General features: G+C 41.9%; 1 protein-coding gene across 1 annotated transcript; it reads left to right on the forward strand.

The window, feature by feature from the left end:
- The first annotated feature begins 1,033 nt into the window (after positions 1–1,033).
- csnk2b (casein kinase 2, beta polypeptide) lies at positions 1,034–9,343 on the forward strand. Its single transcript, XM_085395839.1, has 7 exons — positions 1,034–1,173; positions 1,823–1,904; positions 3,252–3,354; positions 3,970–4,085; positions 5,635–5,710; positions 6,122–6,311; positions 8,415–9,343. The coding sequence occupies exons 2-7, from the start codon at positions 1,833–1,835 to the stop codon at positions 8,503–8,505; spliced, it is 648 nt and encodes a 215-aa protein (XP_085251965.1). The 5' UTR covers positions 1,034–1,173; positions 1,823–1,832; the 3' UTR covers positions 8,506–9,343.
- The last annotated feature ends 4,871 nt before the right edge of the window (positions 9,344–14,214 follow it).

Below are 14,214 nucleotides of genomic sequence, written 5' to 3' on the forward strand. Positions count from 1 at the left end.
TTAGTGGATGGAGCAAAAGCGACCGATTTGTTTCCGCAGTCAGACTATTCTAAATACGTGTCCAATTGTTTTTTTGTTTTGATTTATTTATTTATTTATTTATTTTTTTTTTTGGGGGGGGGTTCTATTCATGGTATAGTCATGGTTCTGTATGATGTCAGAGAGAGCCTCAGCTTTCCACAGCTCTGGCTCAGAGTACAAAAGTCACACCTTCATGCTGTTTAAAATTTCTGCTTATGAGGGGCAACCAATCAGGATGAACTCACAGGCTACACTAAGGCCCAGCATAAAATAAGCTGAAGGTCAGGACAGTAGCTCCACTTTAATTAAATTTAATAACTGTACATGAACGGCTCTTGTTGAGATAAATGTACAAGGTGCAGGTTACTTGTACTTTTATCTCGACATGAGATTATTTTTGATGGTGGTTAATGAATGATTTGAAAGAACAATCATCTGAAGTTGAAGCTTTTTTTCTTTTTTCCTTTTTCTTTATATTTACTATGATTCAATCTCACTTTTAAGCCATAATACAAACAATGGTTATCCAGAAGAGAACATTTATTTGTAAATTTTAATTGTGCTTTCTTTAAAATTTCTAGGTCCAAGTTTCATGACAAACATTTTAATGTTTAGTCATTACTTCATTGGGAGTCACAATAAGTTCAGAAATGAGTACGTACATGAGAGAGACCGATCATGTTGGTGGGGTGTGGAGACAAAGAGAGGAAAGGCTGAGATGGTTTGGACATATGCAGGAGGAGCATATATGAATTGCTGGACATTATATCCAGCAATTCATGGATATAATGTCAAAGGAGAATTCTAGGGATAGGGATGAGAATAATATGGAAGTTGATGTATTCATTAGTAGATGGTTATCAGAAAAAAACTTTGAACGGGCCATATTTTATATACTTTTATAAATTATTATAGAGAGACAGGATGGAAAAGAGGGCTAACAAACAGCTTTTTCACGAACATGCAGTACCGGGACTGAACAGTGAGCGGCAGCACCGATAAGTCTTGAACCTTCCGACGGCAGACCGGAGGAAGAGGAAGAGCGTAACCTACGGGGTGAACTGGGAGGTGGTGTCCATCTTATTTACACCCGTGAGATTGCTAAATTGTTGATCTGTTGATTTCTTCGGGATTGTTAAAGCTGAAAGCCGGGTAAGTTAGCATTGTTACGCATATCAGTCCGTTGAGCCGTTTGAGCGCAGAGGCAGAAGAGCCACGGCAGACCCCCGCTCCGGGGCCTGAAGTCGTACCAGGCGCCATATTGACGCTCTTCTGGTTTTAGCTTAGCATGCTAGCGTTACCCGGCACGCAGGACTACAGCATACATGTAAGGCCGGATTTAGCCCATTGTTTTGTTATTCATTAGACGTGTTTTTGACAGAAAATCTGCGCTAAATGTGATAAAGCAAACTTTAAAAGTTACCCTAACGACAGGGAGAAGGTAATACCTGTTAGCTGGCTTAGCCTTTACAGATCTTGAGCAGCGACTGTTACTGATATACTTTTATGATCTTTTCACAAGAAAAGGTTAATAAATGACTAACAAACAATCCAGTTGGGCGAAAGTATCGGTTAAATCTGTTATTTAGTGAGTGAACGCTTAGTGTTGCATTCATAGCGTTATCGAAAAAACAAGAAATGGCCCATTATTTTCCAGGGGTTAGCATCAATGCTAATCAGGTGCTCACACCAGATGAACAGCTTCTTTTTGTGCCGCGTTAAACCAGACCTAGCTACTGTAATATGAAGCTGTTGAATGTTGGCTTTTTCCCCACTCATAATTTACTGTTTCGTTTTTCAGGTCTTCAGAGATGAGCAGTTCAGAAGAGGTTTCATGGATCTCCTGGTTCTGTGGGCTGCGGGGGAATGAGTTTTTCTGTGAGGTGAGGAACCAAGGCGGACATATTTTTACAACACATGAGTGTCGGGGTTATTTGTGATATAAGGCCATGCATGGTTTGGAGACAGAGAAGTGGCAGAGTAGCAGTTGCTAAGATTATCACGAAAAAGAGCAAGGATGGACAGGGATAGAAATTAGCTAGTGCACATGCCCTGTATTTTACCCTTATGTTATTTATCTTCTACCAATATTCCACTGTATAAATACCCACCACCTTTATATTTATGAATACCCAGTAATTCTATCTTCTAAACTATGCTCTAATGTTTTATTTCTTATTTTGTCTGTACTTTTTGGGGTTGTTTGTATTCTGTTATATATAAGGTAGCCTTTTATCTTATATCTTATGTTTTAACCTTGTTGTGAAGCACTTTGGTGTGCCTTCGGTTTTAAATGTGCTACATCAGGGAGGGCTCAGATTGAGTGGTGTGGGAACAAAGTGAGACAGGTGATGCTGAGATGGTTTAGACATGTGCGGAGGAGGGATAGTGGATATGCTGGACAAAGGATGTTGAAGATGTAGCTGGCAGGCAGGAGGAAAAGAGGAAGACCACAGAGCAAGTTCATGGATGTTTTGAAGGAGGACATGCAGAGGGATGGTGTGAATGAGGAAGATGTTAGGGATAGGATGAGATGCAGACTGATGATTCACCTAAAGAAAGCAGCCAGAATGAGAAAATGAAATAACATTTCTGTTACCAAAAGAGGAAAAATTCAGATTTCTTTAGAGTAAAGTGATGGAGACCTTCAAAAAAACTCCTGCTTATCAAATTTATTACAGCTACCTGGTGTACAGTTGGGTTTTCTCCCAGCAGTTTCTAAACTGGAGAAAGGCAACATCCTACGTGTGCATTTCTGGACTTAGAGTACACATCTTGTGTGTAGATGTGTAATAATTCAAATATTTTGTGCAGAAATGCTAAAATGTGTAAAAACAAAAAACTATGAAAAAGTTAAAAATATCAATAACACAGTAATAGTAATAAATTAGCAAAAAATGTCTGGGTCAGTCACTGTAAGGGTTAAACAGTTCATACTCCTGTCTTGATGGATCCTCAATCACCCAGGTAAGGAAATCCCAGAAAGTGATTTCTGTTCATGAGGTGCGTTGTCAGTTGGAGAAATGTTTTATCACACATCCAGCTTCGTGAAGAAATCGGAGGATCTGTTTCAAACCGAACAAGTCATTTTGAGGATTGTTAAAATATTTTTCCTGCTGAAAACGCTACGATCAGATGAACAGAATCAACTTTCAGGGAGTTCTGTTCCTACAGCTACTTGATTCCTCATGGATTGAAATGAGTCTGATTTGTGGTTTCTCCAACGACAGGTGGATGAAGACTACATCCAGGACAAATTCAACCTAACTGGGCTCAATGAGCAGGTTCCACACTACCGCCAGGCTCTAGACATGATCCTGGACCTTGAGCCAGGTCTGTATGTTGCATTCCTGACTCATTGTTCTCAGTTTTAAGTAAATAAGGTATGTCAGTGTTTGCTTATGTGACACATTTGCCAAAAAAGCAAAAGATCCCCAGTTTGATCCCGGAAGGAGACACAAACCCCTCTGGGGTTGTATCACCAATCTGGCCTAAAAATCTGCCAAACAAAACATGAGGAGCTGCCTGCTGTGGCGAGTGGAAAGTCGCTTTATTGTTTGTTGTCTGTATGCAGAAGTATTACTGTTTATCACCTCCCATCTGCAGCAGACATCAGGAAGTAAGACTAAAAGAGCTGCGAGTGTTTCATGTCTGTGACATCTCCTGAGCTTTTAATGTGTTCCTTCTGTCATTAACAAATAATGAGAGGGGACATTTGATCTCGGCTTTCTTTTGATTTGAGGTGCTTTGTGCAGGTTTCCTCTCTCTTTTCAAACTTGCTCAGAACATCTTTGTTTCATGCTCTTTTATTGCTGGAGCACCTTTAGAAAACCATAATGTGTCCCAGTCTCTCTGTTTTATTCCCAGCGTTTCCTTTTCCTCTGATAAATTTATGTTTTTTCCAACTGTCAAAAGCGTGAGTAGTTTCCCTGTTTCTGATTTCTTTAGATGAGGAGCTTGAGGACAATCCCAACCAGAGCGACCTGATTGAGCAGGCTGCTGAGATGCTGTACGGCCTCATCCATGCACGCTACATCCTCACTAACCGAGGCATTGCACAGATGGTAGGTGCCAAAAATCCACCAGTTCTGTCTCTACATGTTGTTTGAGTCAGATTTTACTCCACTCGTAATGGAGTAAAGTGTTGTTGAGATGTGAATGTCTCATACGTGGTAATCAGGATAGTTGTACTTAAATTATAATCTTGTGTGTGTGTGTGGTGGGGTTGGGAGAACAGCTCTCACAGCTATAGTCCTGACTGAAATAATGTCCAGTGTGGCAGCAGAGGGTGGGTTCATCCCTCAGAGGAAGATAAAAGTGGACATGAAAAGCTGTCTGTCTGAGGGAACGGCATAAAATGCAAAATCTTTCAGCTTCACTGCTTTTTACTGCTGAAAACAAATCATTCATCTGCTTCCTATGGTGCTGATAGAAAAAGTAAAGACCGTGTTTTCTTTATTCTTTTCCTACTCCACACTGTCATAACGGCGTATTTTTTCCTGTTTATTAGTCATTATCGTCTACTTTATGTAGGAAAACACGATTAAATGTGTTCAAAATGCAAAATGACAGTATTACACTTTTACGACCATGTTCAACAAACTGACAACAACAACATGTGCATAGGAAAACAAAACACAAAATTTGCACAGCTCTCCTGTGCAAAGTTCACATGGTTTCATGCTACACCAGTGTGAGAACAGCAATACTGCTAGTCCAGTGTGTTAACTTCCTAGTAGAGGCCGTTGTGCTCCATGCAGACAGGTCCTTGTGGTGCAGATGCATCTAAAGCAGACTGTTTCCTGCTGTGGGCTACATGTGAAAAAGCACAACTGTGGAAAATGTTCCAGCCTGATTCTCTGGAAATCATCAAGATGTTTATGTGGAAAAACTGCTTTATTAAAGTTTATCATGTGCACATTTTGCCTGAACAGTTGTCAGTAGTTCCTGGAGGGTTCTGACTCTAACTGGGTGAAATTCATTGTAAAGGAGGTGTGATTGGCACGATTCCCTGTAGTTTTCCATGTTTGTGTGTAAATATTTACTGAACTGTAAGAAAAAGTGTGAAGCCAAATAGAGGTGGAGAAGGTTCGCGTTTTAAGGTAAAAGTTTTTTTATTTTTGAAACATATAGAATAAAGTGCAGCTTTTACTTTAAAGGCAACCCTTCTCCTTCTCCAGTTTGCGTCACAATTTTCACTGTTTCCGTACAGCTCGAACTGCAGCAGCACGCTTGATGTTTTTCTTTAGTGACAGATTTGCGTCTCTGGGACTTGATCAATCATTTTCCCTACAATTGCCATCAGCTAACCACAAAAGGTCGGAGAATACAAATTTTTCCACTCACGATCGGTCTCTAGTTTCTGTGACGAAGCCTGAATCACTTGATCCTGTAATGCAACGCATCCAAAATGGCAAACAAGAGTCCATTCAATATTGTCTGCTTGCTTTTTTTTAATCTTTAGCACAGTCACCCATTAATTTCAGTCATGTTAAAATTTCCTCAGGTTCAAATGTTGTTTTCCACACAGCAGGATATGAATTAACCCAGGATTGTGGAGCTACCTTCTGTTCATATATTAACTCTTTATTGGGCTCATTTCTGCTTGCTCAGCTGGAGAAGTATCAGCAGGGAGACTTTGGCTACTGCCCCCGGGTCTATTGTGAGAATCAGCCTATGCTTCCTATTGGTGAGTAAACTGATGTGAATGCCCTCATGCATGCGTTAAACAGTTACCCAAGGATTACCACAAGGTGGCAGACAGCTTTCACGAGTGACTAAAAGTTTGCTCTTCCCTGCCTTGCATGTCTCTCCTCGATGCAGCGAAGTTAGTCAGGAACTCTTCATGGGTGTGATATTTAGTTTTGGGGAAATTTGTTTTGTTTGCTTGTTTGTTTTTAAATCTGTGATTAAAAGGCACAGCAGCTGTATCTGGCTGGCTGTGCCAATCAGTACAAAACAAATGCTATTTGTTTTTATTGAATCTAGATTTTCCTGCAGGTGAGGATAACTTTGATCCACAAGGGATTGTTTGCCAATTATCTCGGGTGTCTTGATCTCATACTTAAATGGGTTTCTTCCTCTTCCACACTTCTCACAGGCCTGTCAGACATCCCAGGAGAGGCCATGGTGAAGCTGTACTGCCCCAAATGTATGGATGTCTACACACCCAAGTCCTCCAGGCATCACCACACAGATGGAGCTTATTTTGGCACCGGGTTCCCCCACATGCTGTTCATGGTTCATCCCGAGTACAGGCCCAAGAGGCCTGCCAACCAGTTTGTTCCAAGGTTAGCGTTGATATTCAGCTGTAAAGACTCCGAGCACTAAATCCACCTCCTGCTGATGTTCATAGGCAGATTTGTTGTAAATTTGTAACTGATTGTTTTGATTTTGTTTTCATTTTAGTTCTGCTTTTTCTTAGTTTCCATAGTGATATTGGCTTAGCTTCTTTCACTTTTTAGTGTTTTAAATACATGCATTATTATTATTATTATTATTATTATTATTATTATTATTATTATTATTTTAATTTTAATTTTAAAGTGTCAGGGCCCAAAATATGTGAAGTTCAGAACTGCACAATAATATGGCTTAATATAAACACTAGAGATGCCCCCATTGCAGTTTTCTCTGACAATTCAGATTTTCCTCAGTGTGAGCAGCTGATTAAGATTTTCTTTCAAAGAACAATAACAGTGCACCAGATTTACTGAACAAAACAAATATCTGTTACTTCTTTCATGTTTATAACATCATCAGATAAGACAGGATCCACCCTTTTTTTTTTCTTTTTTTTTTCATAATTTTTTCAGTAACTGCTTTGATTCTTTGCTCATACTGAGGCTCGTACTGAGCCTGCTGCCTTGTGTCTCTCATTAGCTTTAGCTTTAGCTGTTTTTCTGTCGTTGGCTCATTAGGTTTGTTGTTCCAACTGTTTTCTTTGGTTTGATTTCCCTCATGGTTTACATTACCAAGCTTTTGCCTTCACTCACTTCCATGCTAACAACATATTATCTAGCTCTGACTATTTGCCTGTGCGTGCATAAAACACAGCAGCTCGTTATCGGTCGTATGGGATGCCGTCCCAGATGGACAACACTGGAAATGTATGTTCCTGTTTGTTTCCATAGAAAGAGTGGGTGTGGTTAATGCCGAAAAGGTTTAGTCTCTCTGTGTTTGTGAATACCTGCTGCATCTCTTGGTAGATTAGCAGCAGATTAGCGTGGTTGTCCACTAATCCTGTGCCTGCCCTTGGAGACCATTGTCTGCATGCTGTACTGTTTACCGTAACCAGGGTGCAGTGTTAAGAAGAATATGTTGTCCCTTTGGCTGCTGTGGAGACTGCAGCCCGTTTCTATGTTCTCGTGCTGCTTTTTGTGATATTTATTTATATTTACTCTGATGTCATTCTCTTTGCCATTTAAGCCCATTTGTTAATGGTTTAACCTGTTGGACTGTGTGTCTCTGTGTGTTACACAGTCCCATTCCTTTGATGCATAGACAAAGACATATGCAAACAGACACACACACAGCTGGTTATTTGAGCTATGAAGTCAGGCGGTAACTTTGACTTTGACATGTTTGCTTACTCTTCCTATTTGTGTTACGGTCCTCTGCGCTGTGAACGTCACACAGCCTGACTTCAGGGCTCTCATATTGAGTTGTTTTGTTTAAATCCATCAGTTCATCTAACCAGCTAGCCTAGGAGTGTCAAAAATAAGACCTGTGGGACAGAATTGGCCTAGCAAAGATTCCAATCTGGCCCACTGGACAGCTTTAAAACAAGTGCATAGAATTTTACTTTACTGTAGAAATTACTTTTGTTTTTCAAAATTGCATTGCATTAAACATGGCATTATTAAAGTATTTTAAATAAATCTCAGGGATTAAATATTTAAATGTCCATTTAAGTTCAGAGTGGGCTGTATGTGGCCCACAATGTAAAATAAGTTTGACATCCCTGAGCTTGTCCCTAGTGCTCGAAACTGGACATACATTTCATTTGATTTGCCTCCACTGTCACCTTCTGACGTTAGTTCTTGTTCTCCCTGCTGTTGGTCATTAGTCACAAAAATACTCATCAAGTACATTTGAAATAAAATAAAAACAAACATTATACTTGTGCTATTTGCACAAGTATAATGTTTTTACATTATACTTTATTTTATTTCAAATGTACTTACGTGCACAGGCTGACTAGATGGCAACGAGTGCACATCCTTTCCTGGATCCTGTGTCAATACGCTGTGATGTCTGTTTGTATTACATAGAACACAGTTAGGGTGGTGTGATGTTTGTCATCAAATGTCAGCGCCGTCTCCCTTTAAAGAAAATGCATGACTGATCAGTCTAAACATTGTCATCATCTTTTTCTTCTTCTTCCTCTTCAGGCTTTATGGGTTCAAGATCCACCCGATGGCCTACCAGCTGCAGCTGCAAGCCGCCTCAAGCTTCAAGAGCCCCGTCAAGGCTATCCGCTAGAGCGCCCAGGACTGAGGGGGGAGAGAGAGAAGCCAGAGAGGAAAGAGTTATTATAGGATGGAGAGGGGTCACCTGCATTTTTCAAAGCTCTTCATGTGCCCCCTCCTCACCCTGAAGAAGACTGTATTATTTTGATTTAGATTAGGGCAAATGAAAAGATCTTTTCTTTTTTTTCTTTTTTTTTCCCTTTGAGTGTGAGCGAGAGAAAAAATGCACAGCCATGATCTTAAAGACAAACACACATTTGGTTTTCAGACGTTCCTTACCAAACTCCTCCGTGCCAAAAACAGAAGGCAAGCTAAGAGGAAGCCGAACATGGCGGGGGGGCGGGGGCTCTGTTCAATCGCATTGTGAGCACAGAGGAGGGAGTTATGTCGTCGGTGGATGACACCAGAGTACGATCAGTGTATTTGTGTATTTGGCACAGTTTGGTAAAGGTGGTGGTAAAACCTTCTGTCATTCGATGCCTCGTCTCCACCGTTAGTCCCACCTAACCCCGATGGAGGCTGGCACTCGCAGAGACAGTTTTATTTCCCCCTCCCTTTTTTGATTTGTAAAATTTGGCCCATCGTTGTTAAATTTGCCTTAAAGTAGAGAGAAACACCCGAGCTGTTTCTGTCCTTTCGAGTGTCTGATTTTTCTCTTTCTTTCCATGGTTAGAGGAGATGAACTAGAAATAGGTCAAATGAGACAATTTATGAATCGTCAGATAATTGTAACAAGTTGGTGTCTTTTCTCCAGCTGTCTGTGCGTGTGTCAAACAACAACACCCTCCTCTACCCATCACGTCCTGCAGAAGCAGGTTTGTACTGTCACCCACCCCTCCCTCCCGTGTAGCTTCATCTCTGATACAGAAACAGCCGAATATTCTGGATAGTGTGGAAATTTGCTTTCTGGCAGTGATTAGATTAGAAGATCGATATCGCTCATGCTTTTATGGTAAATATGAAGCAAATACTGGCAGACGGTTAGCTTAAACTCAATAAGGAAGCAGGTATCCTGGCTCTGTTCTAGTGGTTACAGATCAGCAACAAAGCTGAGTCTGCTCAGATTATATAAATCCTCATTAAGTGTGCGGTTGTGTGCCAGTTTCAACCCATGTAAAGTCCACTGGAGTTCCAGGTTTTCACCACGACGAGCAGTTTGCACCTTAATAAACAGACGTTACTGTGCGAGCTTAAGTTTGTTTCAATCAGAACAAAAACCAGAAGAATAATGACTAGCAGTGTGAAGTGTGACGTCCAGTGTGCTGATACCAGTGTGTTACTTCAAATGAGCTTATTCAGGCTTTCAAAAGGGTCAAGTAAAAGACAACAGTATTTAGATGGTATATATTTTTCAGTTTGCAGGTAAAGTTTCACGTAATTCCTCTTCAGACTGCTCACCTGTACTGGCATTGAATTATGTTACTCTCATTTCATAAAGTCTGAATAAGCCTCATTAGACACACACACACACACAACTAAGTCAGTGAACAACGGCGCACTTTTTGAACACATTTTGCCACGAAGAGAGTAGTAATAATGCTAAAGGATGCTTTTTTTTTTTTTTTCATGCAGAGCTGGTGTATCACAAGGTGCTGATGAGAGGTTTAAAAAGGCCAAATTCTCTTTACATTGTTTAACAAACTAGATGCCCATAGGTGGATTTGTTGCTGCCAAACAGAGCCAAGCTAGGGCTTCGTAGTCTCGGAAGAGCTTAGCTAGTCATCTCCTCCTGTCTGTAGCTTTAGATTTAACATGAACATGAGATATCAGTCTTCTCATCTCAAACTGCCTGGGCCTCAGAAGTTCAGCTCACTCCACCACAGCACCGTCTTTCTTTTCTTGTTTATGTTTGGGCTCGGAGGCAGGTGGCGTCTCCTAAACAGTGGGGGCACACACTCGGCGGCGCTCCCTCCACTCCTGTCTTATGTTGGTATGACTGCGATAGATTTTTGCTTTTGGATTTCATGATACAAGAGAAACGTATTTATGTGTCCAGATTTTAACTAATTGTTTGTCTGTGTTGTTGTATTCTTTCTGCTACTGTGGACGGGTGAGCAGGATTCAGAATTCTCAATAAACTTCTATTTTCTTTTCATATTCTTCTGTCCTCCTTTTTATTATTATTTAGCACCAAAGTTTTCTGGCCACTCAGAGTCAGTAGAGAGTCCTCTTCTTCAACTTTTCATCCACTTAAAGCAGCCAGATGAATTTATAAGATTATGCAGAGTGACTGTAAACTAACTGAATTGTGCTTGATGTTGGAGCTAATGAGGTGTTTTCCCTCAGTGATGGAGGTAGGGCTGGATGTCTTGCTTCTGGGTGTGGTTCTGGTGCCATTTCACATGACTGAACAACAGCTGCAGTGGTCTAACACAAGCAGAAAACAATTATTTCATGGAAAAAGTCATAAGATCTCAGTCATGCTTCTGTGGTTATTCTTAAATTAACTTTTAGGGACATGGAAAAATCGTATTTGGAGTTAGAAGTGAGTAAAACACATCTTTTAGTCTGAAAACATTCAGTATGCACACTCGGGGTAAGTTGAAAAGACACCCAGGACACCGTGATCAGAATCAGAATACTTTATTGATCCCTGGGGGAAATTATTTTTTGTTACAGTGCTCCATTTTAAACCAACATTAAGACAAGACAGACAATACGCTAACTAAGAATAGTACAATATATACATATACATACATACATAAGTCACTTATAAATAAATATTTGGAAAAGAAACATGTGTAGCTGTAGCAGCAAACAGTGTGTTAAGTGGATGCGTTGTACAGGGAGATGGCCACAGGCAGGAATGATTTCCTGTGTCGTTCAGTGGTGCTTTTCGGTAATCTGAGTCTCTCACTGAACGTGCTCCTGTGACTGACCAACATGTCATGGAGTGGGTGGGAGGTGTTATCCAACATTGTCTTTATCTTGGACAGCATCCGCCTCTCCGACACCACCTTGAGGGAGTCCAGCTCCATCCCCACAACATTGCTGGCCTTACGGATCAGTTTATTAAGTCTGTTGGCATCTGCGACCCTCAGCCTGCTCCCCCAGCATGCAACAGCATAGAGGATCGCACTGGCCACAACAGACTCATAGAAAATCCTCAGCATTTTCTGGCAGATGTTGAAGGACCTCAGTCGCCTCAAAAAATAGAGACGACTCTGGCCCTTCCTGTAAAGTGCTGTGGTGTTTTTAGCCCAGTCCAGTTTATTGTCAATGTGTACTCCAAGGTATTTATAGTCCTCCACAATGTCAACACTGACCCCCTGGATTGAAACAGGGGTCAAGTGTTTCCTGGTCTTCCTGAAGTCCACGATCAGTTCCTTGGTCTTTGCCACGTTGAGCTGCAGATGATTCTGCTCACACCACGTGACAAAGGAGTCGACCACAGCCCGGTACTCTGTCTCATCATCCCTGCTGATGCATCCAACCACCGCAGAGTCATCAGAAAACTTCTGAAGATGGCAGGTCTCTGTGCAGTGGCTGAAGTCTGTGGTGTAGAGGGTGAAGAGGAAGGGGGAGAGGACAGTCCCCTGTGGTGCCCCTGTGTTGCTAATCACCTTGTCAGACACACACTGTGGGAGACGTACATATTGTGGTCTTCCTGTCAGGTAATCAACAATCCAGGACACCAGAGAAGCATCCACCTGCATCGCTGCTAACTTATCACCCAGGAGGGTCGGCCTGATGGTGTTGAAAGCACTGGAAAAGTCAAAAAACATGACCCTCACAGTGCTCGCCGGCTGGTCCAGATGGGTGTAGACACGATTGAGCAGGTAGATGATGGCGTCCTCTGTTCCGAGACGAGGCTGATAAGCGAACTGAAGGGGATCCAGATGTGGTCTTACTATGGGTCGCAGCTGGTCCAGGATGAGCCTTTCCAGGGTCTTCATGATGTGGGAGGTCAGTGCCACGGGCCTGTAATCCTGGGGGCCACTGGGACGAGGCGTCTTTGGTACAGGGACGAGGCATGATGTCTTCCACATCACCGGGACCCTCTGCAGATTCAGACTCAGCATAAACAGTTTATGAAAGACTCCACACAGCTGGGGGGCACAGGCCTTGAGGGCAAGGGGACTCACTCCGTCTGGTCCAGCAGACTTGCCTGAGTGAAGTCTCCTCATTTGCATCTCAACCTGGTATTGAGTGAAGGTGATGGGTGGGGGAGGGGTGTCAGGAATCTCACAGGAGGCAACATGTGAAGAGAGAGGCTGGCACAGTGGTGTGGCTCTGGATTCCAGGCTGACTGCAGGTGAGGTTGTGGGGGTGGGAGCAGACACTGTGCTCCCACAGTGATATGTGGGATATGTGATATGGTCGTATTTATGTGTGACTCAGTGTTTTTCCCCTCTGCACAGCAGCCGTCTGGCTAAATCAGTGGCAGAGCTGAGCTGTCTTCATTTGACCATAGCATGTAAGATTTTCCAGAGGAGGTTCCTTCATGACTCAGGATAACCTCAAACCACATCCTGGGACCTGCCCTTCGTCTCCTCCTCCTCTTAGCTCAGCCCAGTGAAAAGGAATCTCCGACTTTGTTTTGAAATACGCTGAGACGTACAGACCCTGGGGGAAAAACAGACTTTTCTGTAACAGTAGTTTGTTTTCCCGGGAGCCAAAAGAAGCCCTGAGACAGTCTCCACAGGAATAATCTGGTTCGTTTAGCTCCTAATACTGTAGTGATGTGAAATATCAAGCCCTTTGCGCTGCCACACCCAGAGACAACATTGCACCATTTTCATCTGAGTTACTTTTTTTATTTGTTTCATGATGTCACTCCAAAGCAGATCGAGCTGTTAAGAAAAAATGTTCACCGCAAACACTGAGGACACATGCATTTTAACAAAAACAAACAAAACCCCGTCTAAATCTGTGTTACAGATTAAAAATGATCTTCCTTTGTTAGAAGATTCACTCTGGAGCTCCATTGCTTGCTGTACTTTGCAAAAATGTCTTGACACCTTTCAGTCCGTGTACCCTTTTATTTATGTTTTTGGGGGTTTTTTTGTTTTTTTTTTCGGGGGGAAATTCAAGGCCACTTCAGGCAAGGATTTGTTTTTATTTACATTATATGTCAGTCCTCTATAGCTGGACGCACGTTTAGCTGGGAAAAAACATCAGATTTTTCTTCGTTTGTTTTATTTTCCACATAATTGCTGTTACATTGTCATCTGCACTGTTCAAAACACTCTCAAGACAGTGCACATTACTTATTGGGATTTAAGCCAAGTATGACCACCACCACAAAAGCAGAAGTTTTGGCAGTTTGCTGGTCTGTAGCATCCAGGTGTGTTAACAAAATGCCCCAGTGATTTACCAGGAGTGGACCATTCTCCAGTCAGTTCAGTCAGACTGTGCAATGCTCAGAGAAACCAAGAGCTATATGTCAGACTCTACAGGCCGCAGCTAGCATGTTAAATGGTAAAGTTCATGCTTGCAGAATTAGAAACAAGTATGAATTGTTTTGGCTGGAACATTGTCTCAGACAGCCGAAACCAAAGCAAAGATATTTGGCAATAATGCACAGAGCCACATTTGGAGAAAACGGCACAAAATACCTCATACCAACTGTCTGCCATGGTGGCGATCTAGGCTTGTCTTGGAGCCACAAGTGAAGTCAAGAAGAGTTTTATTGTCGTACCAACAGTATACGCTCAAGTATACAGTGGGACGAAATATCGTTGTCCTGGATCAAATGTGCAAACTGTAAAAATAAAAATTA

Source organism: Rhamphochromis longiceps, linkage group LG22 (genome assembly GCF_057381845.1).
Source record: "Rhamphochromis longiceps isolate RC_006_pf linkage group LG22, R_longiceps_female_GT1.1, whole genome shotgun sequence".
Taxonomy (NCBI): domain Eukaryota; kingdom Metazoa; phylum Chordata; class Actinopteri; order Cichliformes; family Cichlidae; genus Rhamphochromis; species Rhamphochromis longiceps.